We start from the raw sequence: 24,847 nt of genomic DNA, 5'->3' as shown, positions 1-24,847 counted from the left end.
TACTCAATACTTTGTTGAAGCACCTTTAGCAGTGATTACAGCCTCAAGTCTTCTTGGGTACAACACTACAAGCTTGGCACACCTGTATTTGGGAAGTTTCTCTCATTCTTCTCTGCAGATCCTCTCAAGCTCTGTCAGGTTAGATGGGAAGCGTTGCTGCACAGCTATTTTCAGATCTCTCCAGAGATGTTTGATCGGGTTCAAGTCCAGGCTCTGGCTGGGCCACTCAAGGATATTCAGAGACTTGTCCGGAAGCAACTCCTGTATTGTCTTGGCTGTGTGCTTAGGGTTGTTGTCCTGTCCAGTCTGAGGTCCTGAGCACTCTGAAGCAGGTTTTCAACAAGGATCTCTGATGTACTTAGCTCCGTTCATCTTTGCCTTGATCCTGACAAGTCTCCCAGTCCCTGAAAAACATCCCCACAGCATGATCCTGCCACCACCATGCTTCAACGTAGGGATGGTGCCAGGTTTCCTCCAGATGTGACGCTTGGCATTCAGGTCAAAGAGTTCAATCTTGGTTTCATCAGACCAGAGAATCTTGTTTCTCATGGTCTGAGAGTCTTTAGGTGCCTTTTGGCAAACTCCAAGCAGGCTGTCATGTACCTTTTACTAAGGAGATGCATACATCTGTCCACTCTACCATAAAGGCTTGATTGGTGGAGTGCTGCAGAGATGGTTGTCCTTCTGGAAGGTTCTCTCATCTCCACAGAAAAACTCTGGAGCTCTGTCAGAGTGACCATTGGGTTCTTGGTCACCTCCCTGACCAAGGCCCTTCTCCCCGATTGCACAGTTTGGCCAGGCAGCCAGCTCTAGGAAGAGTCTTGGTGATTCCAAACTTCTTCCATTTGAATGATGGAGGCCACTGTGTTCTTGGGGACCTTCAATGCTGCAGACATTGAAGGTCTGCAGCGAGTCTTATAGCAAAGGGTCTGAATACGTATGTAAGTTATCTGTTGACAAATTTTATTTCGCAATTAAAAAAAATTATAATACTGTTTTTGCTTTGTCATTAAGGGGTATTGTGTGTAGATTTGAGGATTTTTTAAATGTAATCCATTTTAGAATAAGGCTGTAATGAAACAAAATGTGGGAAAAAGTCAAGGGGTCTGAATACTTTCCGAAGGCACTGTAGCATCAGTTCTCTGTGACAGACAAGTAGTGTCAGGAAAGTATTCAGGAACTCTTATCTGTTTCTAACTACAGAAACGATTTCAGAACAATCTGAGATGGTGGGTGTCAAGGCTTGCTGAAATGACATGCAACAACGCTAGGATTAAAACTCTCTCAACCAGAGGGTATCAGGGCACTAAGAACACACACACCCCTCTCATTTACACAGCCAGTGAGAAGTCTGCAGTTCGCCTCTGCTGTCCAGAGTCGGGCGCTGTCATCCAGGACATTGACTGTCCCCATTCATCCACACCGCTATCACACACATACATACACATACATATATATATATATATATATATATATATATATATATATATATACATACACACTCTACTGTAGTTACTAAATTAGCAACTGTGGTACAATCAAGCACACCTTATGAGAAGAAAGTTCAGCCTTGGGGTAAAAAGTGCTCAGTATGGGCATGACACCAGTACTATGGCCTGGGAAATGCCAACAACCTACTGTAGCTGCAGTAAAAGGCGCTAACACAGTGAGTTCAGCACCAACCAGCCACACAAACTGGCATCATCCACTTTTAACTCAACAATCAACTCACACCCACCATCCCTCTCCTGAAATGTATCATGGTGACAATAGAAAACCACCTACAATCACTACTACAGCAACCCAATCCACAAAATAAAGCCCTGCTTTCCAACATCGGGCTATAAAAAACAACGCATTGCAATATTTACGCATGAACAGTTAACATTTTCAGAGCTGGGCTGTTTTTTTTATGGACAGAAACATTTATTCACTGGAACGTGAATGAGTCCACATTAGGGGAAGAGGAACGCATGGGCAACAGAAACACATTTTTCCTCCCCTCCTTGAGTTAAAAATGACTTTCACAGGACTGTCAACCTGGTATGATAATAAATCGATTTACCGTTTTTCTGGAGTGCAGCAGTTTATAGTTTGGGCTATGTTCACAGAGGAGAGGTGGCTGTCTATTCCAGTGGTATTTATAGTGGTCTGAGTTGAGCTCAAACAGACTGAACCAGGTCAAATGGACTGAACCAGGTCAAATGGACTGAACCAGGTCGAAGAGAAAAAAGTGGTCTGCGGTCGCATCCTTTTGGGGCTGTGTCTGGTTCAGTAAAATTAGGAGGCTTGCCTCTGGTATTTTTCATTGCCGTAATATATTTGCTGCAATTATAGAAACATTGCAGTCTCCTGTGGGGGAAAAAAGTACATAAAATATTTATACTTTCCTCACACTTGGAATGTAACTCTTCATATTTCACATAATATTTTGTCCACACTAACTCCTACCCTGTTGGCTAGTGTGACATCATGGGGTTGGAATAAATGGGGTCATGAACACGTACGTACCTGAGTCAGGTGTGTCCCTGAGCAGGACATGTGACCAATCAAAAGGGTGAGTCAATGAGTCAATCAAAAGGGTGTTCGGGACAGCATGGCTTCACCTTGGACCAGGAGTCAATACAGCTGGACAGAGAAAGAGAGACACAAAGACATGTAATGAGACATACAGAAATGGAATGGTTGTTTTCCCTTTTGATTCACTTATTCACGTATTTTGGACCACGCAGAACATATGTATTACAGCAGTTTAAGTTACATAACTCAATCCCATCTGTGGTCCCAGGGTGGGACTTAACTCTGACCATGGTGCAGGCAGCTGACTGACTCACTGTGAGACAGCCGGATTAGAAACACTTGCTGTGGTTACTGTATTTCTTTCAAAAGGAGGTTCACACCTTAAAATACTTCTTAGTCAAACAGAGGTGAATGACTTGCGATAAGGTTAGGTCATTCTGGTAAAGAAAATAAGGTTATAGCCGCTCACTGCTTGATGCTCCCACAAGTGTTCTTCAAAATCAAAAATCAAATAAAAATGTGAAACACTTACTTATGGGCCCTTTCCAACAATGCAGAGAGGAAAAATAGAAGAATAAATAATAACTTGCCTATACAAGGAGTATACCAAACATTAATACTAAACATGAATATTAAACATTAATACCAACCATTAGGAACACCTTCCTAATATTAAATTGCACCCCCCTCCGCCCCTTTTGCCCTCAGAACAGCCTCAATTCATCGGGCATGGACTCTACAACATGACTAAAGTGTTCCACAAGGATGCTGGCCCATGTACACACGGGAAACTGTTGAGCGTTGAAAAACCCAGCAGAGTTGAAGTTCTTGACACTTCAAATATTTTGCCTTGCCCATTCACCCTCTGAACGGCACACACACAATCCACGTCTCAATTGTCTCAAGGCTTAAAAATCCTTCTTTATTAAGCCGTCTCCTTCCCTTCATCTACACTGATTGAAGTGGATTTAACAGGTGACGTCAATAAGGGATCATAGCTTTCACCTGGATTCACCAGGTCAGTCTGTCATGTTCTTAATGTTTTGTATACTCAGTATATGCATGGGGTACTGTATACTGAATAAAAAACAAACGCAACATGTAAAGTGTTGATGCCATGTTTCATGAGCTGAAATATAAGATCCCAGAAATGTTCCATACGCACAAAAATATTATTTCTCTAAAATGTGCAAGAATTAGTGAGCATTTCTCCTTTGCCAAGATAATCCATCCACCTGACAGGTGTGGCATATCAAGAAGCTGATTAAACAGCATGATCATTACACAGGTGCACTGTGTGCTGGGGACAATAAAAGGCCACTCAAATGTGCAGATTTGTCACACAACACAATGCCACAGATGTCTCAAGTTGAAGGAGTGCGCAATTGGCATGCTGACTGCAGGAACGTCAACCAGAGCTGTTGCTAGAGAATTGAATGTTCCTTTCTCTACCATAAGCCGCCTCCAACGTAATTTTAGAGAATTTGGCAGTACGTCCAACCAGCCTCACAACCGCAGACCACGTGTAACCACGCCAGCCCAGGACCTCCACATCCGGCTTCTTCACCTGTGGGATCGTCTGAGACCAGCCACCAGGACAGCTGATGATGTCCTAGCTCCCTAGCGGGTGGGCCTGGCTCCCAAGTGGGTGGGCTTACGCCCTCCCTGGCCCATCCATGGATGTGCCCCTGTGCAGCCATATGAAATCCATAGATTAGGTCCTAATGAATTTATTTCAATTGACTGATTTCCTTATATGAACTCAGTAAAATCGTTGAAATTGTTGCATGTTGCGTTTATATTTTAGTTCAGTATATATATGGGAAGGGGTAAACTGACAGAAAACAGGATAGATAAGTAGTAGCAGCAGCATATGTGATGATTTAACCTGTTATGGATAGGGGGCAGTATTTTCACGGCCGGATAAAAAAACGTACCCGATTTAATCTGTTTATTACTCCTGCCCAGAAACTAGAATATGCATATAATTGTTTGATTTGGATAGAAAACACCCTAAAGTTTCTAAAACTGTTTGAATGGTGTCTGAGTATAACAGAACTCATATGGCAGGCCAAAACCTGAGAAGATTCCAAACAGGAAGTGCCCTCTCTGACCATTTCTTGGCCTTCTTCAGCCTCTTTATTGAAAACAGAGGATCTCTGCTGTAACGTGACACTTTCTAAGGCTCCCAGAAGGCGCCAGAACGTTGAATGATGAGTTTGCAGTCCATGGCTGAAAAACAGTAGCGCATTTGGATAGTGGTCGATCTGAGAACAATGAGACGGGCGTGCGTGCACGTGAAGAGTCCATTTTACATTTTCAGTCTTTGAACGAAAACAACGACTTCCGGTCGGAATATTATCGCTATTTTATGAGAAAAATCGCATAAAAATTGATTTTAAACAGCGTTTGACATGCTTCGAAGTACGGTAATGGAATATTTAAAAAAAAATTGTCACGATACGCGCTGGCGCGTCACCCTTCGTTACCCTTCGGATAGTGTCTTGAACGCACGAACAAAACGCCGCTATTTGGATATAACTATGGATTATTTGGGACCAAACCAACATTTGTTGTTGAAGTAGAAGTCCTGGGAGTGCATTCTGACGAAGAACAGCAAAGGTAATCCAATTTTTCTTAGTAAATCTGAGTTTGGTGAGTACCAAACTTGGTGGGTGTCAAAATAGCTAGCCTGTGATGGCCGGGCTATGTACTCAGAATATTGCAAAATGTGCTTTCACCGAAAAGCTATTTTAAAATCAGACACCGCGATTGCATAAAGGAGTTCTGTATCTATAATTCTTTAAATAATTGTTGTGTTTTTTGTGAACATTTATCGTGAGTAATTTAGTAAATTCACCGGAAGTGTTCGGTGGGAATGCTAGTTCTGAACGTCACATGCTAATGTAAAAAGCTGTTTTTTGATATAAATATGAACTTGATTGAACAAAACATGCATGTATTGTATAACATAATGTCCTAGGAGTGTCATCTGATGAAGATCAAAGGTTAGTGCTGCATTTAGCTGTGGTTTTGGTTTTTGTGACATTATATGCTAGCTTGAAAAATGGGTGTCTGATTATTTCTGGCTGGATACTCTCCTGACATAATCTAATGTTTTGCTTTCGTTGTAAAGCCTTTTTGAAATCGGACAGTGTGGTTAGATAAAGGAGTCTTGTCTTTAAAATGGTGTAAAATAGTCATATGTTTGAAAAATGTTAGTTTTCGGATTTTCGAGGAATTTGTAATTCACGCCACGCCCTATCATTGGATATTGGAGCAGTGTTCCGCTAGCGGAACATCTAGATGTAAGAGGTTTTAAGAGTAAGAGGTTAAGAGTTAGAGCAAAGGGGGTCAAATGCAGATAACCAAATAGCTACTTGGACTAACTATTTAGCAGACTTATGGCTTGGGGGTAGAAGCTGTTCAGGGTCCTGTTGGTTCCAGACTTGGTGCACTGGTAACACTTTCCGTGCCGTGGCAGAGAAAACTGTCTATGACTTGGGTGGCTGGAGTCTGATACTTTTTAGGATCTTCCTCTGACACCGCCTGGTATAGACTGGATGGCAGGGAGCTCAGCCCCGGTGATGTACTGTGCTGTACGCACTACCCTCTAGCGCTTTGTGGTCGGATGCCAAGCAGTTGCCACCAAGCAGAGATGCAGTCAGTCAAGATGCTCTTAACTGTGCAGCTGTATAACCTTTTGATGATCTGAGGGCCCTTGACAAATCTTTTCAGCCTCTTCACGACTGTGCTGGTGTGGGTGGACCATGTTAAATTCCTTATGCTGGGCATACACTATACAACTTCTAAAATCTTAACTTGGCCATACTCACAGTTCCAGATTTCCTTGTCCCAAATCTTTAATTCTGTCCATTCTCAACCCTGGGTCGTGGGTGCTCATATTACACAATAATTCCCTACTTGATACTGCCGACACGCAAACAGCGAGTTGCTTTATAAGTGTGCACATTATTATGTGGGGAAACATTTTTTTAAAAGGAGACGGAAGTGATGAATATGGACCCGCAAATGGTTGGGCTGACGTAGACAATCTGGATTTATATTCTTGAGGGAATTGAAGGTGAAAACATTTAATATTGAAAAAGGCAGCTGCATTCTCTCCACAGCTCCACCAATCTGTCATAATTAAGGCTAAACCCCACCTATTTCTACAATTTCTCTTCTTTAAAATCTGATTTTAAACCTAACCTTAACTACACTGATAATTTAAGGTTCAGCAAAAGGTTCATTAATTTTTACGATATAGCCAATTTTGACTGTGGCAACTAGTGACAACCTACGCGTTGTTGTTGCTTTCTTCGCCAGCAATGTTTTGGTCTCACATGCTGAGTGCTCCTTGGCTATTAGCTGCAGTCTTTGTCCAATTGCATTGAAGCACCGCTCATAGTACAAGATGGACAACCAATATCTGATACGTCAGAACATTTTCTGGACAACAAAAGGTTGTTGTCCTGGCACCACACTGCCAGATCATGACCTCTTCCCTATAGGCTGTCTCATCATCGTTGGTGATCAGGCCTACCACAGTCTTGTCATCAACAAACTTAATGAGGGTGTTGGAGTCGTGTGTGGCCACGCAGTCATGGGTGAACAGGGTGTACAGGACTGGACTAAGCATGCACCCGAGGGCCCCCGTGTTGAGAGTCAGCGTGGCGGATGTGTTGTTGCCTACCCTCATCCCCTGGGGGCAGTGTGCCAGGAAGTCCAGGATCCTGTTGCAGAGGGAAGTGTTCAGTCCTGGAGTCCTGATCTTAGAGATGAGCTTGGAGGGTACTATGATGTTGAATGCTGAGCTGTAGTCAATGAACAACTTTCTCAATTCTTAAATTATTCAATGGAGCTTTTAGTGATATCAAAGATGACTTGTGTGAGAAAAACATTACTGGATTTTTTTCACAGTAAGCAGTGACAAAATAACCATGTAATTTCACATAGTCCGGAAGGCATATTACTAAATGAGAGTTCCAAAGAATGCAACTCATGATTGCATCACAACGTTTTCCACAGACCTGTGCTTTGTTCACCGTTTGTCTCCTGGGTCACATGTACAGTGCATTCAGAAAGTATTCACCACTCCTTGACTTTTTCCACATTTTGAGAGTTTGTGTCACTGGCCTATACACAATAACCCATAATGTCAAAGTGGAATTATGTTTTTCGAAATGTTTACAAATTATTTAAAAATGAAAAGCTGAAATGTCTTCAGTCAATAAGTATTCAACCCCTTTGTTATGGCAAGCCTAAATAAGTTCAGGGGTAAACATTTGTCACATAATAAGTTGCATGGACTCACTTTGTGCAATAATAGTGTTTAACATGATTTTTGAATGACTACCTCATCTCTGTACCCCGAACATACAGATAAATGTAAGGTCCCTCACTCAAGCAGTGAATTTCAAACATGTTCAACTACAAAGACCAAGGACTCTTATTGGTAAATGGTTGCAAAGAAATTAACCTTTTGTCCTGAATACAACGTGTTATGTTTGGGACAGATCCAACACGTCACTGAGTACCACTTAATATTTTCAAGCATGGTGGTGGCTGCATCATGTTATGAGTATGCTTGTCATCGGCAAGGAGTTTTTTTTAGGATAAAAAGAAACAGAATAGAGTTAAGCACAGGCAAAATTCTAGAGGAAAACCTGGTTCAGTCTGCTTTCCAACAGACAAACTCACCTTTCAGCAGGACAAAAAACACAAGGCCAAATATACACTGGAGTAAGCTTATCAAGACGACACTGAATGTTCTTGAGTGGGCTAGTTACAGTTTTCACTTAAATAGGCTTGAAAATCTAATGGCAAGACATGAAAATGGCTGTCTAGCAATGATCAACAACCAACTTGACAGAGCTTGAAGATTTTTTTTAATAATACATGTGCACATGTTGCACAATCCAGGTGCTCAAAGCTCTTGAATTTACCCAGAAAGACTCACAGCTGTAATCCCTGCCAAACGTTATTCTAACGTATTGACTCAGGGGTGTAGATACCTATAACTGAGATTTTGATTTTATTTTTTATATACATTTGCAAAAATGACTAAAAACATGTTTTCACTTTGTCATTATGGGGTATTGTGGTCGATTGATTTAAAAATAAAATCTGTAATCCATTTTGAATTCACACTAACACAACAAAATGGGAAATAAGTCAAGGGGTATGGATATTTTCTGAAGGCACTAAATCCTCAGTAGGTGTGTATTAAATCCGCAGTAGGCACGTTCACACTGCACCTCAGCCCAGGGCTAAAGAGTTTATCATAGTCCAAAACATGCACTCGTACGCACAGCAGTGTTCTAGAATATTGTACCATTGGCTTTCATACTTTTTGAATGTCAGCGCATATAACTGGTATAACTGCATTACGCTGCAAATACCTATTCTGCAATACTGCGTCCAAAATACCACAGTCAGCTGCAGTTACTGCACTTTTACTGCAGTTTCAAAACTGCAATCTTTTTTTGTAAAGATGGGCTAAGGGAGATTTTAGCCCGGGGCTAGCACCAACACCTTAGCCCAGAGCTAGCTGGTCCTGCTTTGGTTTCCCGGGGAAACATGGTGCCAAAATAGCCAGTGTGAAACAGGGTCAAGAACAATGCATAGACTCTTCACTGTCCAATCACAAAAGCTGCACTTGCACTTACTTTCCATATGCTTGTGATTCGTTCTGCACGCAATTTTGACAAGTACATTTATACTATTTCATTCTTCCATCCGAGGACAAACCTGACAAAAATAAACAACTTCAATCAAAGCAAAAACATTGGTTGCTATGGCTAACAAAAACGGTTGCTTGCACGCTGGCTAATGTCTTCTCACTTAGCTAGCCAACTGAAGCCACAAACTCAACAGCTGGAAGGGCAGAAAACACTCCCTTTCCGTCTGTTTTCATAGCTTTTCTATTGACATTTATTTGGATATAGCTATTAGGGCTGACCCCATTTAGTCAACTGGTCGATTGTTTGGTTGATAGGCTGTTGGTCGACCGAGGTTTCTCTCGTCGAGCAGTTGCATTTTTTAAATATTTTTTATATTATGGTGCACAAGACTGTCTGATTTGCGCCTGTCTCAGTGGACTAATCCATTGCGGAGGCCACGGGGATGGCACAGTCCATCCCTAAGACATGTGATTGTACTGAAATTGTATATGGTTATATTATGGAAAAAATTAGGGTGTAACACTAAAATCTAATATTTTATAACAAATGCGCTTTCTCCCGCATTGGATAAGGTCGCTGTCCGTGGTTCCGAAACAATATTCAGTGCGCAGAAGAATTGGCGCCTTCCCCTATGTTGCTATGTGCAAAATAGCAAAATTAACCAGCATATTGGGACTGAGAACGATGCGGTAGAGGCAGCAGCAGAGACGAGGAAAAAGCCCTTGCCTTAGCCTAATTGAAAATTGAGGAGACAGGAAACCAACTTAATTAGGTTTATAATCAATAGCCTAACTGCTAAATGTGCTTGACTTTATAAATCATCCATATACATCTACAGAAATAAGACAGATCTTGCTTCTGTTGCCTGTTTGTTTAATACCCTACTGATTCCGTGAGCACCAAGCCTCATGCTTGGTAGGCAGTCATTGCAAATAAGAATTGGTTCTTAACTGACTTGCCTAGTTAAATAAAAGGTAAAAAAAAAAAAAATGCAACAGCAAAATTTTGGATAAATCATTTTCACAGATTCGGATGCTTTACCATTTTATTTTGTTAGAACAGACTGGTATTACTTAAAATGTATTGTTTACACTGTTCCAAACAGGCAGAACAATTATATTGTAATCTAACAGCACCTGTTTGTTACACATATGCACGCAGCACTCGCTCCTATACCCTCCTTTTTCTGGATCTCCTTTGTTATTATTACAATTATTATGATCATCATTATAATAATAAGTAATGTCGTTATAATTAGTAGGATTAGTATAGTAGTCTTGTATAACCACCATCGAGCTGTAGGCCTGAGAGCACATTCTGTTTAGTCTTAATACCGTAACTTACTTAGGTCTATATTTCAATATACAGGCTACTGTATCAATCAAGCATTCATTCGTCCATGCCATCACACAGCATACGAGACATTCATGCTTTGAAATGCAATCAAGCCTTTTAGTTTTAAAATTAAATAAAAAGGGTGCTATGAATAATTAGCCTAAATGATACATAAACTGCAATTCCCAAATGTATGCAATTGTTTTTAGTCTGCTGTAATAAAGGCTTTATAGATCTTTTTTTCCCCGTTAGAAAAGACTCTCCGGTACACTTATTTAGTGTTGTTTACACGGTTTCAAATGGTCCGAAAAAATATTAATATTGGAATCTAACAATAACTGTTTGGCACACAATAGTCACGCAACATTTGCTCCTATACCCTCCTTTTCAAAATGCCAAATATCTTCCACAGACCTGACTTCCTCTTTTCCTCCTGAGCAACCAGTAAACATTTGTTGCTTTTTCACTTCCTCCACATACATTTTGCTGTCATGTGTTACTGTGTTCAGAGTTTGTTATAACCAATTTATTGATGTAATTATGATAGGCTATAGGTCAGGCCCTATTGGTCACATGCATGCAATGCTTACATGTTTCACGTAAAGAGAGCAAGGGTTGAGGGAATGTTTTTTCCAAATGAGGGATTTTGGTAACAGAACTTTTCAGTCAGAAACAAGTAAAAAACAAAATGGCTGAATTGTTGCAGCTTCAGCACGGACAGCGCAATAAAACACTTGCTCTGCTGTGGTTCCTTTTCGATGCAGTAGGGAGGAGAGCGAGACAACATGTGCCAGTCACACAGGCACTCACTGTCCTTTTTTTTTTTTTTAACACTGACCGTCGGGCTCTTTCTTGAGTCATTTGTGTGTTTTAGTTATTTAATCAAACAGTGTGCTTAACGCATCTGACAAGCTCAGTGCACATGTAATTGATTTTATTCAAACACTGTCTATATATGGAAAAATAAGTTTCAACATTTCGACCAATCGATTGGTCGAAAGAACACTCCATCCCTTCCTCACACACTGTCTACAGTACCTCACACTCAAACACATACTCATAAACACACACATACACACACACACCACTCTCTCTCCTACAAACACACACTGCTCCCAACTTTTAAAATGTTTAAGAATTTAAGGAGCACCAGAAATAAATAGAGTTTTGATGTAGTTTAGACCTACATTAGGCCTACATGAATCCTACCTTTTGAAGCACATCTCATGAGTAGCAGACCCTTATCCTTTTTTTCCTGTGCCAATCTAATTAGCCTAAACCTACTGTCAAGTTACCAGGAGACTGCATGACAGTGAATTTGCAAAGTCTACTCAGACTGGTCTGTGCTCTTGGTTATAACAGGGGATGAAACAATGAATCAACATTGCGCTCTGCTCGAATGTAACAAATATACAAATCTAACAGAACACTCATCAGGGTCTGGGTCTGCATACCGCTCGCCATCACGGCAAACTTATATTTGAAAAAACTGACGGAGGAATAGACAAGTGAAGAGCGGATGGTGAGAAGCAGGTGAGTGAGGGCTGGTAGGGTCTGTGGGATGCGGCTGGCATGAAAGTATAGTGGATATTATTAGACCTGCACATACAAGAGACGAGTGGCTGGTGCATAAATGTATAAACAAATCTGACTTCATAAACATTTCATAACAGGCGCTAGCAGAATCTTTAGATTGGAAGGGGTGAAAAAGTCGGTAGTATCATATGAAAACGGTACTATGGTATTTTAAAAATGTTGGTATCATAAGTATCATGAGGTTTTGGTACGATGATATTACTATAGTACAGGTATACCGTGCAACACTAATGTCCGACCTATTGGGCCAAAACTTTTAAGAGATCAGATTTTTGGTTTGTTTATTTTGCTAAAAGGACATACTTTGCTAGCTACCCACCTCGTTCCTTTCTGCTAGCATGTGCACGTAGTACACCATCATGATTCATACCATCATGAATCATGGCTATCTCCAGATATACTGTTCCCATCCATACAGCCAGCTGGGTTCTCAGTACATGGCACTGAACTCTCCTGGAAGAAGAAAGGCGGAGGTGCATGTTACCCAATTAACTACTCGTGGTAACGTTGTGGTAACGTGCAGAAAGTGAAGTTCTTTTGTTCACCCAATCTAGAATACCTCAATCAAATGTCAACCGCATTACCTCCTGAGAGAATTCTCTTCAGTCATCATCACAGCCGTATATATTGCCCCTCAAGCCGATACCGCGAAGGCTCTCAGGGAACTACATCACATATCCTGAGGCAGCATTTATTGTATCTGGGTACTTTAATAAAGCATATCTGAGGAAAACTCTACCGAAGTTAACACATTGCCTGCAGTACTCAAGCTTCAAAAACTCTCAACCATTGTTACACTCCCTTTCAGAATGGCTACAAGGCCCTCCCCCACCCTCCCTTTGGCAAATCAGATGACAACTACATTCTGCACCTCCTTCCTATAGGCAGAAACGCAAACAGGAAGTACCGTGCTAAGGTCTATTCAACGCTGGTCTGACCAATCAGAATCCATGCTTCAAGATTGTTTTGATTACACGGACTGGGATATGTTCCGGGTTGCCTCTGAGAATAACATTGACATATACACTGACACAGTGACTGAGTTTATCAGGAAGTGTATAGGGGATGCTGTTCGCACTGTGATGATTAAAACCTATCCAAACCCAAAAACGTGGATAGATGGCAGCATTCGCGCAAAACTAAAAGCACGAACCACCGCATTTAACCACGGCAAGGTGACTGGGAATATGGTCGAATACAAACAGTCCAGTTATGCCCTCCGTAAGGCAGTCAAACAGGCAAAACGTCAGTACAGAGACAAAAGTGGAGTTACAATTCAACGGCTCAGACATGAGACGTATGTGGCAGGGACTCCAGACAATCACGGATTATAAAGGGAAAACCAGCCACGTTGCTGACACCGACGTCTTGCTCCTGGACAGCTAAACATGTTCTTCGCCCGCTTTGAGGATAACGCCGTGCCGCCGACACGGGCCGCTTCCCAAGGACTGTGAGCTCTCGTTCTCCCTGGCCAACATGAGTAAGACATTTAAGCATGTTAACCATCGCAAGGCTGCTGGCCCAGAATGCATTCCTAGCCACGTCCTCAGAGCATGTGCAGACCAGCTGGCTGGAGAGTTTACGGACATATTCAATCTCTTCCTATCCCAGTCTGCTGTCCCCACTTGCTTCAAAATGTCCAGCTTTGTTCCTTCACCAAAGAAAGCGAAGGTAACTGAACAAAGTGACTATCGCCCCGTAGCACTCACTTCTGTCATCATGAAGTGCTCTGAGGGGCTAGTTAATTCGTTTTTTTCCTCGGCTGATTGATCGGAATCTAGGATTACAGGGACTCTGCGCAACTATATTCAATGTGCGGGACAAAATTGAGGCTATGATTAAGAAGTTGGAGCTCTTCTCTGTCTGCATTAACAAGGACAACATACAGGTCTTTCCATCATTGCATGATTTTTTTTGTGTGCAAATGAACTCAAGCTTACGGACAATGGGATCGTATCCCCGAGCTGACAAGGCAGTTAACCCACTGTTCCCCGGTAGGCCGTCATTGTAAATAAGAATTTTTTTCTTAACTGACTTCCTTGTTAAATAAAGGTAAAAAAAAAGTCAAATGTGATATAGCGAAGCACCCGAGTGAGTTGTGTGCGCAATTACGCAGGTACTTTCCTGAAACGGATGACACAAACAACTGGATTAGTTATCCCTTTCATGCCCTGCCTCCAGTCCACTTACCGATATCTGAACAAGAGAGCCTCATCGAAATTGCAACAAGCGGTTCTGTGAAAATGTCATTTAAATCAGATGCCACTGCCAGATTTCTGGATTGGGCTGCGCTCAGAGTATCCTGCCTTGGCATATCACGCTGTTAAGACACTGACGCCGTTTGCAACAACGTACCTATGTGAAAGTGGATTTTCGGCCCTCACTAGCATGAAAACTAAATACAGGCACAAACTGTGTGTGGAAAATGATTTAAGACACTCCAATACAACCCAACATTGCAGAGTTATGTGAATCCTTTCAAGCACACCCTTCTCATTAACCTGTGGTGAGTTATTCACCATTTCCCATGAACAAATAAGGTTTTGTGTGTAAAATGGTTAAATAAAGAGCACAATTATTGATTATTATTATATTATTTGTGCCCTGGTCCTATAAGAGCTCTGTCACTTCCCACAAGCCTGGTTGTGACAAAAAATGTATTGTATGTGGCAGGCTTACAATGATGGCAAAAAACAACATTTCAGAGTGCGCTGACCCTGGTGCTAGAGGGGGTACGCAGCTGGAGGTTGAATGTTTGAAGGGGTACGGGCAATAAAAAGTTTGGGAACTACTGATAAGGAAATCAGCCAATTTAAATAAATAAATTAGGCCTTAATATGGCTATAGCAAAACACAGGGAGCCTACAAATGCATGCTGGGCCAGGCACGTCGTTAGCTGGTGAAACGAGCACAACTGGAGAGGTAATAATGTGTTAATAAGTGCCTTATTGCTTATAACATTGGTCACATGGCTGAGATGGGCACAAGCACTGTCCATGACAAACTGTTCACACCCTTCTTGTTGGCGGAGAGAACATTTTGCAGGTTTAACGCTCATTTCCTACTATTCTATACATAGCAGGACATGAGGTGGAGATAGAATTTTGCAGTTTTAAAGCTCATTTCCTGCAATTCTACAAGCCTTGCCATGTCTTGTGTGTTCATGTGATATCTGAGTGACTCAAACAACACAACAAAATCAATGGGCTAAAAAACCTAGCTAAATACCGTTAGCTGAAATGGGCTAGTTGATCTAGACATTTCTTCCAAGTTATTAACAGCTCTTTCTTAGCTCTGCAATTACAAGAGGAAAACTGCTGCTTCGAAAATTGCACCTTGTGCATTGTAATATTACAACTTTCAAGAGTAAGCCTGACTGAGCTCCTTAAAAAATATATATTTAAGTTTGGGAACCACTGGCCCAGGGCTTTGAGAAGTGTGAATCCTTAGCCCTGAGCTAAAGCTTAGCCCATGTTAACAAATGCTTGGTGAACACAGGATAAGCTAGGCCCAGGGTCAGTCATAGCCTGGTGCTAAGATAACCTCGGGCTAAGAACAACGCGTGTGAAAAGGCCTAGTGCTATTACCCCTTGTGGTAGACACATAGGCAGGCCAGCCGGGCAATGGTCTCTCCCTGCTGCAGCTCCTCCAGACAGATGGAACACTCCCCGCTGTCCTTACTGAGCACGTCCGCTGAGAACACAACGAATCACAGAGACGACAGTTAGACGTTAAAGTGTCATCACAAACCCAGGGGGCAGGGAAGGGACTTTTAACATACTTTCAACACACATTATCCCTGAACTTTTATATATGCTACTGTTTGTGTAATAGACTGTAATTATTATTTGGTGGGTGCTTACATTTGTCCTATTTCAAACATGTACAAGTGTGTATTAATGTGTGTGATTTGGAAATGTGTTTTTTCCCCCCATATCCCTCTGAGAATGGGGTCACGGCCAGGGTCTGCCATTCAAAGGTAAACCTGGAACAAATAGGATTAAGTGCCTTGCTCAAGGGCACAGACAGATGTTTCACCTTGTCGGCTCGGGGATTTGAACTAGCAACATTACGGTTACTGGCCCAACGCTCTAACCTGCCACCATTATAACCCCACTGTTTACCATACAATGTCAACCCTTTCTCTGGGTGAACGTAAAGAGCCTCTTTTGTTTGTAACAAATGAAACAGGCCTCTGCACTGAGTTTTTGGTGGACTCATACTCACTGTTGTAAGGGAGAGGTGGAGATGTGAGGCAGCTCAACAGGTGATTCTCAATCTTGCCCCCCGAGAAAGACTTGGAGCAGAACGGACAGCGGATATCTGGGGATGAGATGACAAAAACATGCCCATGATTAACAACGAAACATTAGACAAACAAAAGCGGGGAGAAGATCAAATCAACTTGTCCATCATGCATGCCATGGGTCTTCAGTAGATGTTCACATTTGCATTTGTGTGATCCGAGTATCATCCTGACAATGATCAAGTCAGGTCAACTAACTCATGATTAGTTTTCCAGTCAACATCATTCCACCAGACAACATGCATAACAAGAGGAGTTCAGCCTCAGGGGTGGGACGACATGGGGGAAGAGTGTGCCCAGTTGGCCTACATATCCCCTCCCTCTCTGCCCTGCTGTCAGCTGTGCCCACGTGAGGACTTTGACCCATTTCCTAGACTTGCTTGGGGGCTGGATTAATGGCGCGTGGGAAAATAAATCCAAAGCTTGGTTTGGGTAGGGGTCTCACTGACATACAACCACTTCTGTCCATCTGTCTGATTAATAATGTAGGCCTACACTGTGAGATTCTTCCTTGTCAGTCAGGACCTTGCCATATGTGAAAGCTTCTTTTTTTTTAAATAGCTGTGGATTGTTTCGTAGGCCTATGACTATAAGGGAAGCTTATTTTTATAAATTCCCCATTACATGCCACCAGCAGTACTTGTACAGTTAATCCCCGTAATTTGGTTACATCAATTTCTGTTACTGCATGTATTAATTACAGTAATTTACCGTTCACATTCTCGGAGTGGAAACGTAGTTTGCAGAGTTCACAACCTGCTACACAACCCGAAACACATTTTGGTTTATTTCATAACCATAATTGACGAGTTGTCAATTTTTTCCATTGTCTTTTGTTTGGAGTGTTCCATGTGAGCATTTGTCTACTTTCTCTGTCCTGTTAATGTTGAGGGAGCGTGGGTGCCGGGGGGACCCATAGAAGTACCTGGCCTGCTGCGCAGCAATGTAGGAAAGTCGAAGTATTTTTATTTATTTTTTACATCCATTGCGAATGACAATATAAACCTATTAAAACTATAGTTCCTCACAGTAGGTTATTTGAAAAATCTTTCCAACAATCTCCCCCTCGATAATCACCAAGCCTCAGTGTGTTTAAGAGCAAAATATAATGTGATGATCTCATACAGTACAATTGGAAAGTTTTCAGACCACTTGACTTTTTCCACATTTTGTTACGTTACAGCCTTGTTCTAAAATTTATTCAATTGTTTTTTCCCCCTCACCAATCTACACAATACCCCATAATGACAAAGCAAAAAAAGTTGCCATTTTTGTAAATGTCTTAAAAATAAAAAACTGAAATACCTTATTTACATAAGTATTCAGGCCATTTGCTATGAGACTCGACATTGAGCTCAGGTGCATCCTGTTTCCATTGATCATCCTTGATTGGAGTCCACCTGTGGTAAATTCAAGTGATTGGACATGATTTGGAAAGAAACACCTGTCTATATAAGATCCCAAAATGACAGTGCATGTCAGAGCAAAGACCAAGCCATAAGGTCGAAGGAATTGTCCGTAGAGTTCCTAGACAGGATTGTGTCAAGGCACAGATCTAGGGAAGGGTACCAAAAAATATCTGCAGCATTGAAGGTCCCGAAGAACACAGTGGCCTCAATCATTCTTAAATGGAAGAAGTTTAGAACAAACAAGACTCTTCCTAGAGCTGGCTGCCCGGCCAAACTGAGCAATCGGGGGAGAAGGGCCTTGATCAGGGAGGTGACCATGAACCCGATGGTCACTCTGACAGAGCTCCAGATTTTCTCTGTGGAGATGGGAGAACCTTCCAGAAGGACAACCATCTCTGGTGGAACGGAAGCCATTCCTCAGCAAAAGGCACATGATAGCCCGCTTGAAGTTTGCCGAAAGACACCTAAAGGACTCTCAGACCATGAGAAACAAGATTCTCTGGTCTGATAAAACAAGATTGAACTCTTTGGCCTGAATGCCAAGCTGGAGGAAACCTGGCACCTTCCCTACGGTGAAGCGTGGTGGTGGCAGCATCATGCTGTTTTTCAGAGGCAGGGAGACTAGTCAGAATAGAGGGAAAGATGAACAGAGAAAAGTAGAGAGATCGTTGATGAAAACCATCTCCAGTGCGCTTAGGACCTCAGACTGGGGTGAAGGTTCACCTTCCAACAGGACAACGACCCTAAGCCCACAGCCAAGACAATGCAGGAGTGGCTTCAGAACTAGTCTCTGAATGCCCTTGAGTGGCCCAGCCAGAGCCCAGACTTGAACCCGACCGAACATCGCTAGAGAGACCTGAAAATAGCTGTGCAGCGACGCTCCCCATCCAACCTGACAGAGCTTGCAAGGAACTGCAGAGGGGAATGCAAGAAACTCCCCAAATACAGGTGTGCAAAGCTTATAGCGTTATACCCAAGAAGACTTGAGGCTGTAATCATTGCCAAAGGTGATTCAACAAAGTACTGAGTAAAGGGTCTGAATACTTATGTAAACATGCTAGTTTTAGTTTTTTTTAAATTTGCAAAAATGTCTAAAAAACAGTTTTTGCTTTGTCAAACATTGAGTCACCATCAGTCGATTGTTGTAAAAATGGCAATTCTGAAAATGCTTAACTGTACCTATGTTTGTCCTGAACAACTGTGGCCCTTCTGCAGGGTGCTGAAATTCATACTTCTAATAAAAACTATTAGCTGACTTTTACTGTGACTTCACTACCATAAACTCTTAACATTAACCCCTACCCAAACCTTAAGCATAACCATTTAAAATGTAAACTTCCATTGCGTAGGTACATCCCAAGCATCCCATTTTCTGTCTCTTAACTACAGAAAACATTTCAGCACAATCTGAGATGGTGGGCGTCAATTCTCTTTCTTGTGCTTTTTGAGGTGGAACGACACAGCAGCCTGATTGTAACAACTTAATACAAGGGGTTCAGCTGTAAGTCAAGTAGCTTGTATGCACGAGAGAAACATCATCCCTCCAAGAATGCCGTTTCAGTAGTAAGTCTGGCCAATTTGTGTCACGTCTCACATATCAGCTATAACAGATGTTTGCGCCCAAGCCAATTAACGTTGCTACCTAGGGTACATTTGTGTTTTTGTTCGCACTGACTGACTGTCTAAATGATGCTGTGTATAGGATTTAAATCTGCCAAAAGTGAATAGGAACTGCAACGTAATAAAACAATACATAAAAAACACAAAAAGGGTTGTCACCATGTCGGTTGTTGACACGGTAGAGGCCAATCCAAGCCTCCGACACCGGGCGTTGATTGATGCCTCTCATACGTACGGATCTTGCGCTGACGTTGCGCCCGTTAGAGTGTCGATTACCGGGTAAACGTTCAGAGAAAGTGCGGTGAGACACGCGGCCTGTCTCCTCTCCAGGCAGATGTTCCTCGTTGACAGCACCCTCGGGACTGCTATTACCGTCTTCCTCGCGCTTGCATTCGCTGTTGTCTTCCGCTGGTGATGACTGGCTGATGGATGGGTGGCTGTTGTGGTCGGCGGGGCTTCCAACGGCGCTCGCCTGTTGCCCTATGTCCGAATCGCTGCCCTCCTCCGATCGGCTACGGTTGGTCTCCGAATCGTCAAAACTCCCCGAAAAGTCTATCTTAAGACTGGCGGGCCTATTGCAGCGGGCTCGTCGATAGGAATCCCGCTTTATGCCATCTTTGACGAAAGCCGAAGACACTGGGTCCTCTTGTAAACGACTAGCTCTTGTCCCCATCTCTTTCGTTTTTACCCACAAAACAGGAGATTTAGCTAAAAATGTGTTATTTTCGAAATGTGTATTTAAATTATTCCCACGATCTCTTAAATTATCTTTGTTCTATAAATAGAGTATTGTCAAACGGTTCCTTTCCTTTCCTGTTTCTGAATCGTCTCTTCTCTCCACATTTGATTTTGTTTGACGTCCCTCTCGTCTGACTGCTTTTGGTTGCCAGCGGAAGTGAATTCAGTTTCATCTTCTTCTTCTTTGGATTTAATTGCGAACTACGCGCAAAAAGGTGTATCGTCGCCACCAACTGGATGGTTGTGAAGAAATTCACAAAATAAAAGTACATTCCATTATGGGAAAGAGAACATTTTAATGAATCCACACAAACTACAAAATAATTTACAAACATAAATAATATATATTCCCACTCCTTCAGACATTCAAAACTTCAAATTACCCTGCTCAGGCTCTGGGGCCTGAGAGTGTGGCTCTGCAAGAGCCAGTACTCCATGTAGCTCCTCATGTCTTTTAATCCCAATGGGAACATCAATGTCAATCTTTTTTTTTACACATTTTCAACTTGCACAGTGCCATTCACCACCATTGCTATAAAAGCCATTAACCATATGATTCATCATACGAACATCTACCACTCCAAAAATATTCTTTAGTATATCAATTTCAACTTCTTCCGACACTCCAGAAATTACTCTTTTGACAGGTGCCCTGCTCTGTAGCTCAATGCATGACCCAGGATAATCATCAACTTGAGTGAGGCCCAACACACATTCCTTCTGATCAGCACAAACACAATAAATCAAAACATGCGCACTTCTCGTGATCTTCACCGAGGGTACTTTAGCTTTCATACCAAGGTAAAGACAGTTTCAAGTTGGATATTCAACTGATATTCACGCTTTCAAACCACTTGAGCCACAGACTCCAAATAAGTGTCATGATGTTGGAAAAATTGCACACATTTTACTAGACGCTCTTATCCAGAGCGACTTACAGTAGTGAATGCATACATTTCATACATTTTTTTCCATACTGGTCCCCTGTGGGAATCAAACCCACAACCCTGGCATTGCAAACACCATGCTCTACCAACTGAGCCACACGGCACACAACATTGCACAGGTATTATTTTCACGATTTGGACATTCATTCTCTTGCCAAAGCTAATAAACATGTGGAAATGTGAGCAGCATTTTGTATTTTGCTGACCAACTGGCAGGTGTCTTCACTGACATTTCCAACATGTCCCTAATTGAGTCTGTAATACCCTTTCCCACCTGGACAAAAGGAACACTTATGTGAGAATGCTATTCATTGACTACAGCTCAGCATTTAACACCATAGTACCCTCAAAGCTCATCACTATGCTAAGGATCCTGGGACTGAACACCTCCCTCTGCAACTGGATCCTGGACTTCCTGATGGGCCGCCCCCAGGTGGTGAGGGTAGGTAGCAACACATCTGCCACGCTGATCCTCAACACTGGAGCTCCCCAGGGGTGCGTGCTCAGTCCCCTCCTGTACTCCCTGTTTACCTATGACTGCATGGCCAGGCACGACTCCAACACCATCATTAAGTTTGCAGACGACACAACAGTGGTAGGCCAGATCACCGACAACGACGAGACAGCCTATAGGGAGGAGGTCAGATACCTGGCCAGGTGGTGCCAGAATAACAACCTATCAATCAACGTAACCAAGACAATGGAGATGATTGTGGACTACAGGAAAAGGAGGACCAAGCACGCCCCCATTCTCATTGACGGGGATGTAGTGGAGCAAGTTGAGAGCTTCAAGTTCCTTGGTGTCCACATCAACAACAAACTAGAATGGTCCAAACACACCAAGACAGTCGTGAAGAGGGCACAACAAAGCCTATTCCCCCTCAGGAAACTAAAAAGATTTGGCATGGATCCTGAGATCCTCAAAAGGTTCTACAGCTGCAACATCGAGGGCATCCCGACTGGTTGCATCACTGCCTGGTACGGCAATTGCTCAGCCTCCAACCGCAAGGCACTACAGAGGGTAGTGCGTACGGCCCAGTACATCACTGGGGCTAAACTGCCTGCCATCCAGGACCTCTACACCAGGCGGTGTCAGAGGAAGGCCCTAAAAATTGTCAAAGACCCCAGCCACCCCAGTCATAGACTGTTCTCTCTGCTACCGCATGGCAAGCGGTACCGGAGTGCCAAGTCTAGGAAAAAAAGGCTTCTCAACAGTTTTTACCCCCAAGCCATAAGACTCCTGATCAGGTAACCAAATGGCTACCTGGACTATTTGCATTGTGTGCCCCCGGCCCCCCCCCCCCCCCAGCCCCTCTTTTACGCTGCTGCTACTCTCTGTTTATCATATATGCATAGTCACTTTAACTATACATTCATGTACATACTACCTCAATTGGGCTGACCAACCAGTGCTCCCGCACATTGGCCAACCGGGCTATCTGCATTGTGTCCTGCAGCCAACCCCTCTTTTACGCTACTGCTACTCTCTGTTCATCATATATGCATAGTCACTTTAACCATATCTACATCTACATACTACCTTAATCAGCCTGATTAACCGGTGTCTGTATGTAGCCTCGCTACTTTTATAGCCTCGCTACTGTACATAGCCTGTCTTTTTACTGTTGTTTTATTTCTTTACTTACCTATTGTTCACCTAATACCTTTTTTACACTATTGGTTAGAGCCTGTAAGTAAGCATTTCACTGTAAGGTTTACACCTGTTGTATTCGGCGCACGTGACAAATAAACTTTGATTTGATTTTCCTAGTTGAATTAGTTAGCGTAAACAATGTACAAACTTTTTTTGAATTCGAATTTCAATAGCTCTTTGGTCATGTGACCTACTGACCTCAACCAAGGTTCAGAATGTCCACTGACTACGCTTCTGTATTGCACACCCTTTAGTTTGTTCATTTTCATATCACTCGATTTTACATGATTTTTTTCTAAATTTACAATTTCAGTAGCTCCTTGGTCATGTGACCTACTTGACTCAAACAAGGTTCAGAATGTCCACTGACTACCCTTCTATATTGCACACCATTTAGCTTGTCCATTTTCATCACACACATTTTACATGAATTTTTCAAAATGTAAAATTTCAATTGCTCCTTGATCATGTGACCTACTGACTTCAAACAAGGTTCAGAATGTAATTAGATTTGAAATTTGAATCTTGAAGAAATTATTTTTAAAATCTCATGAGATGCAAATGGACAAACAAAAAGGGTGTGCAATGTGTAGGTCCACTAAGTGGACATTATGAACCTTGTTGGAGGTGTGTGGGCCTAAAAAAGTGTGTGCAATGTGTGTCTATGTCATCGGGTTAGCTAGAACCCGTTTTTAAAGTTTTAGGTGTATTGGTTAAAGAGCTATTGAAATTTGAAAAATTTGATTTGACACTATGTTGATGGCCCCTAACTGCTGTTGGTGGACGTAAGGAAAACTACAGGTGAATATCCGTCGAATATCCAACTTGAATTTGTCTTTACCTTGGTAGCTTTCATCACCATTTTGGATATTTTCATATTTTCAAGTCGGGCACAAATATTCCCAGAAAACATAGGCTACTAGATACTGTACAATGGGATATTAGGAACACTAGATGTTTTCTCACCCACATGTACTTCGTTTATTTTCTATTATTTTGGACAAAAGTCTATTCATACTTATTTCCACCGCCATCAGATTTAAGCTCCATAACCACTTCTGCCATTGTCTCATCTCATGTAAAATGCTAATGCTCGGCGAGCCAGAGTTCAGTTTCCGTTTGCGTTTTTAGAATGACATTTATTGTAGGGCAGGCCCCGTTCGAATACTTTCAAGCACACTCTTCCTTCTCCCCTACCTTAAAATATCCCTGGTCTGATGACTGGATAGTAAATTTGATTAAAATGTTACACCCTCTCATTTTCCTGTGGGCGAAAACAGCCAGTTGATGAGAGAGGACGAAGGAGAATGGCAAGAATCGTGCAAGCTAACAGGCGGGCCACAAACAGAAAAATAACAGAGCAGTACAACAGTGGTGTGCAGAACGGCATCTGGAAACGCACAACTCTTTGATCCTTGTCACGGATGGGCTACTGCAGCAGAAGACCACACCGGGTTCCACTCCTATCAGCTAAAAACAAGAAGCAGCAGCTCCAGTGGGCACGCCATCACCAACACTGGGCAATTGAGAAGTGGAAAAACATCACCTGGAACATGACAGTGAGATCAGTTTACTTGAGTGGCCTGCGCAGTCCCCAGACCTCAAGCCAATAGAGCATCTATTGAGAGATGGAACAGGCTGTTCACAGCATGAACGTACCACCGTCCAATCTGCAGCAACTACGTGATGCCATGACGTCAGCATGGACCAACGTCGCTGTGCAACGTTTCCGACATCAACACATTGACGTAGCAATTAAGGAATCTAGATTTAACATGTGCGTTAAAAATCAGTCAGTGGTGGCCGCCTGGGCAGCTGGGGACCGTTTCAATTGAAACCCCTGAAATATATCAAAGCCAGCCCATGGAAACATAGGGCAGGCCTAGTTCTATCACATTCTTTTGTCATTTTCTTACTCTCTTTCTTAAGAGAGACAACTCCTCTTATTGTGACCTATTTATTATATGTTAAAACTTTGACGCCCTCTATTGACAAGACACAGGTCTTTACGTAGCCAGGGTTGGATCTCAGTATAG

At 42.4% G+C, this 24,847-nt stretch overlaps 1 protein-coding gene and 1 non-coding gene across 2 annotated transcripts; both read right to left on the bottom strand.

The window, feature by feature from the left end:
- Positions 1 to 1,715: 1,715 nt before the first annotated feature.
- On the bottom strand, positions 1,716 to 20,579 carry LOC115169505 (E3 ubiquitin-protein ligase ZNRF1). The gene is made up of 5 exons (XM_029725191.1): positions 19,632 to 20,579; positions 16,365 to 16,460; positions 15,725 to 15,830; positions 2,512 to 2,628; positions 1,716 to 2,352 (listed from the first exon to the last, which is right to left on the bottom strand). Exons 1-4 carry the CDS (start codon positions 20,143 to 20,145, stop codon positions 2,571 to 2,573), a joined length of 774 nt encoding a protein of 257 aa, XP_029581051.1. The 5' UTR covers positions 20,146 to 20,579; the 3' UTR covers positions 1,716 to 2,352; positions 2,512 to 2,570.
- LOC115170300 (small nucleolar RNA SNORD71) lies at positions 11,492 to 11,568 on the bottom strand. Its single transcript, XR_003871043.1, has one exon. It is a non-coding gene; the product is annotated as a small nucleolar RNA SNORD71 (small nucleolar RNA).
- Positions 20,580 to 24,847: the final 4,268 nt, after the last annotated feature.

The sequence above is a fragment of the Salmo trutta genome, chromosome 31 (genome assembly GCF_901001165.1).
Source record: "Salmo trutta chromosome 31, fSalTru1.1, whole genome shotgun sequence".
NCBI classification, from domain to species: domain Eukaryota; kingdom Metazoa; phylum Chordata; class Actinopteri; order Salmoniformes; family Salmonidae; genus Salmo; species Salmo trutta.
Note: the sequence above shows the minus strand (reverse complement) of the source record. Positions and strands in the feature narration are given on the sequence as shown.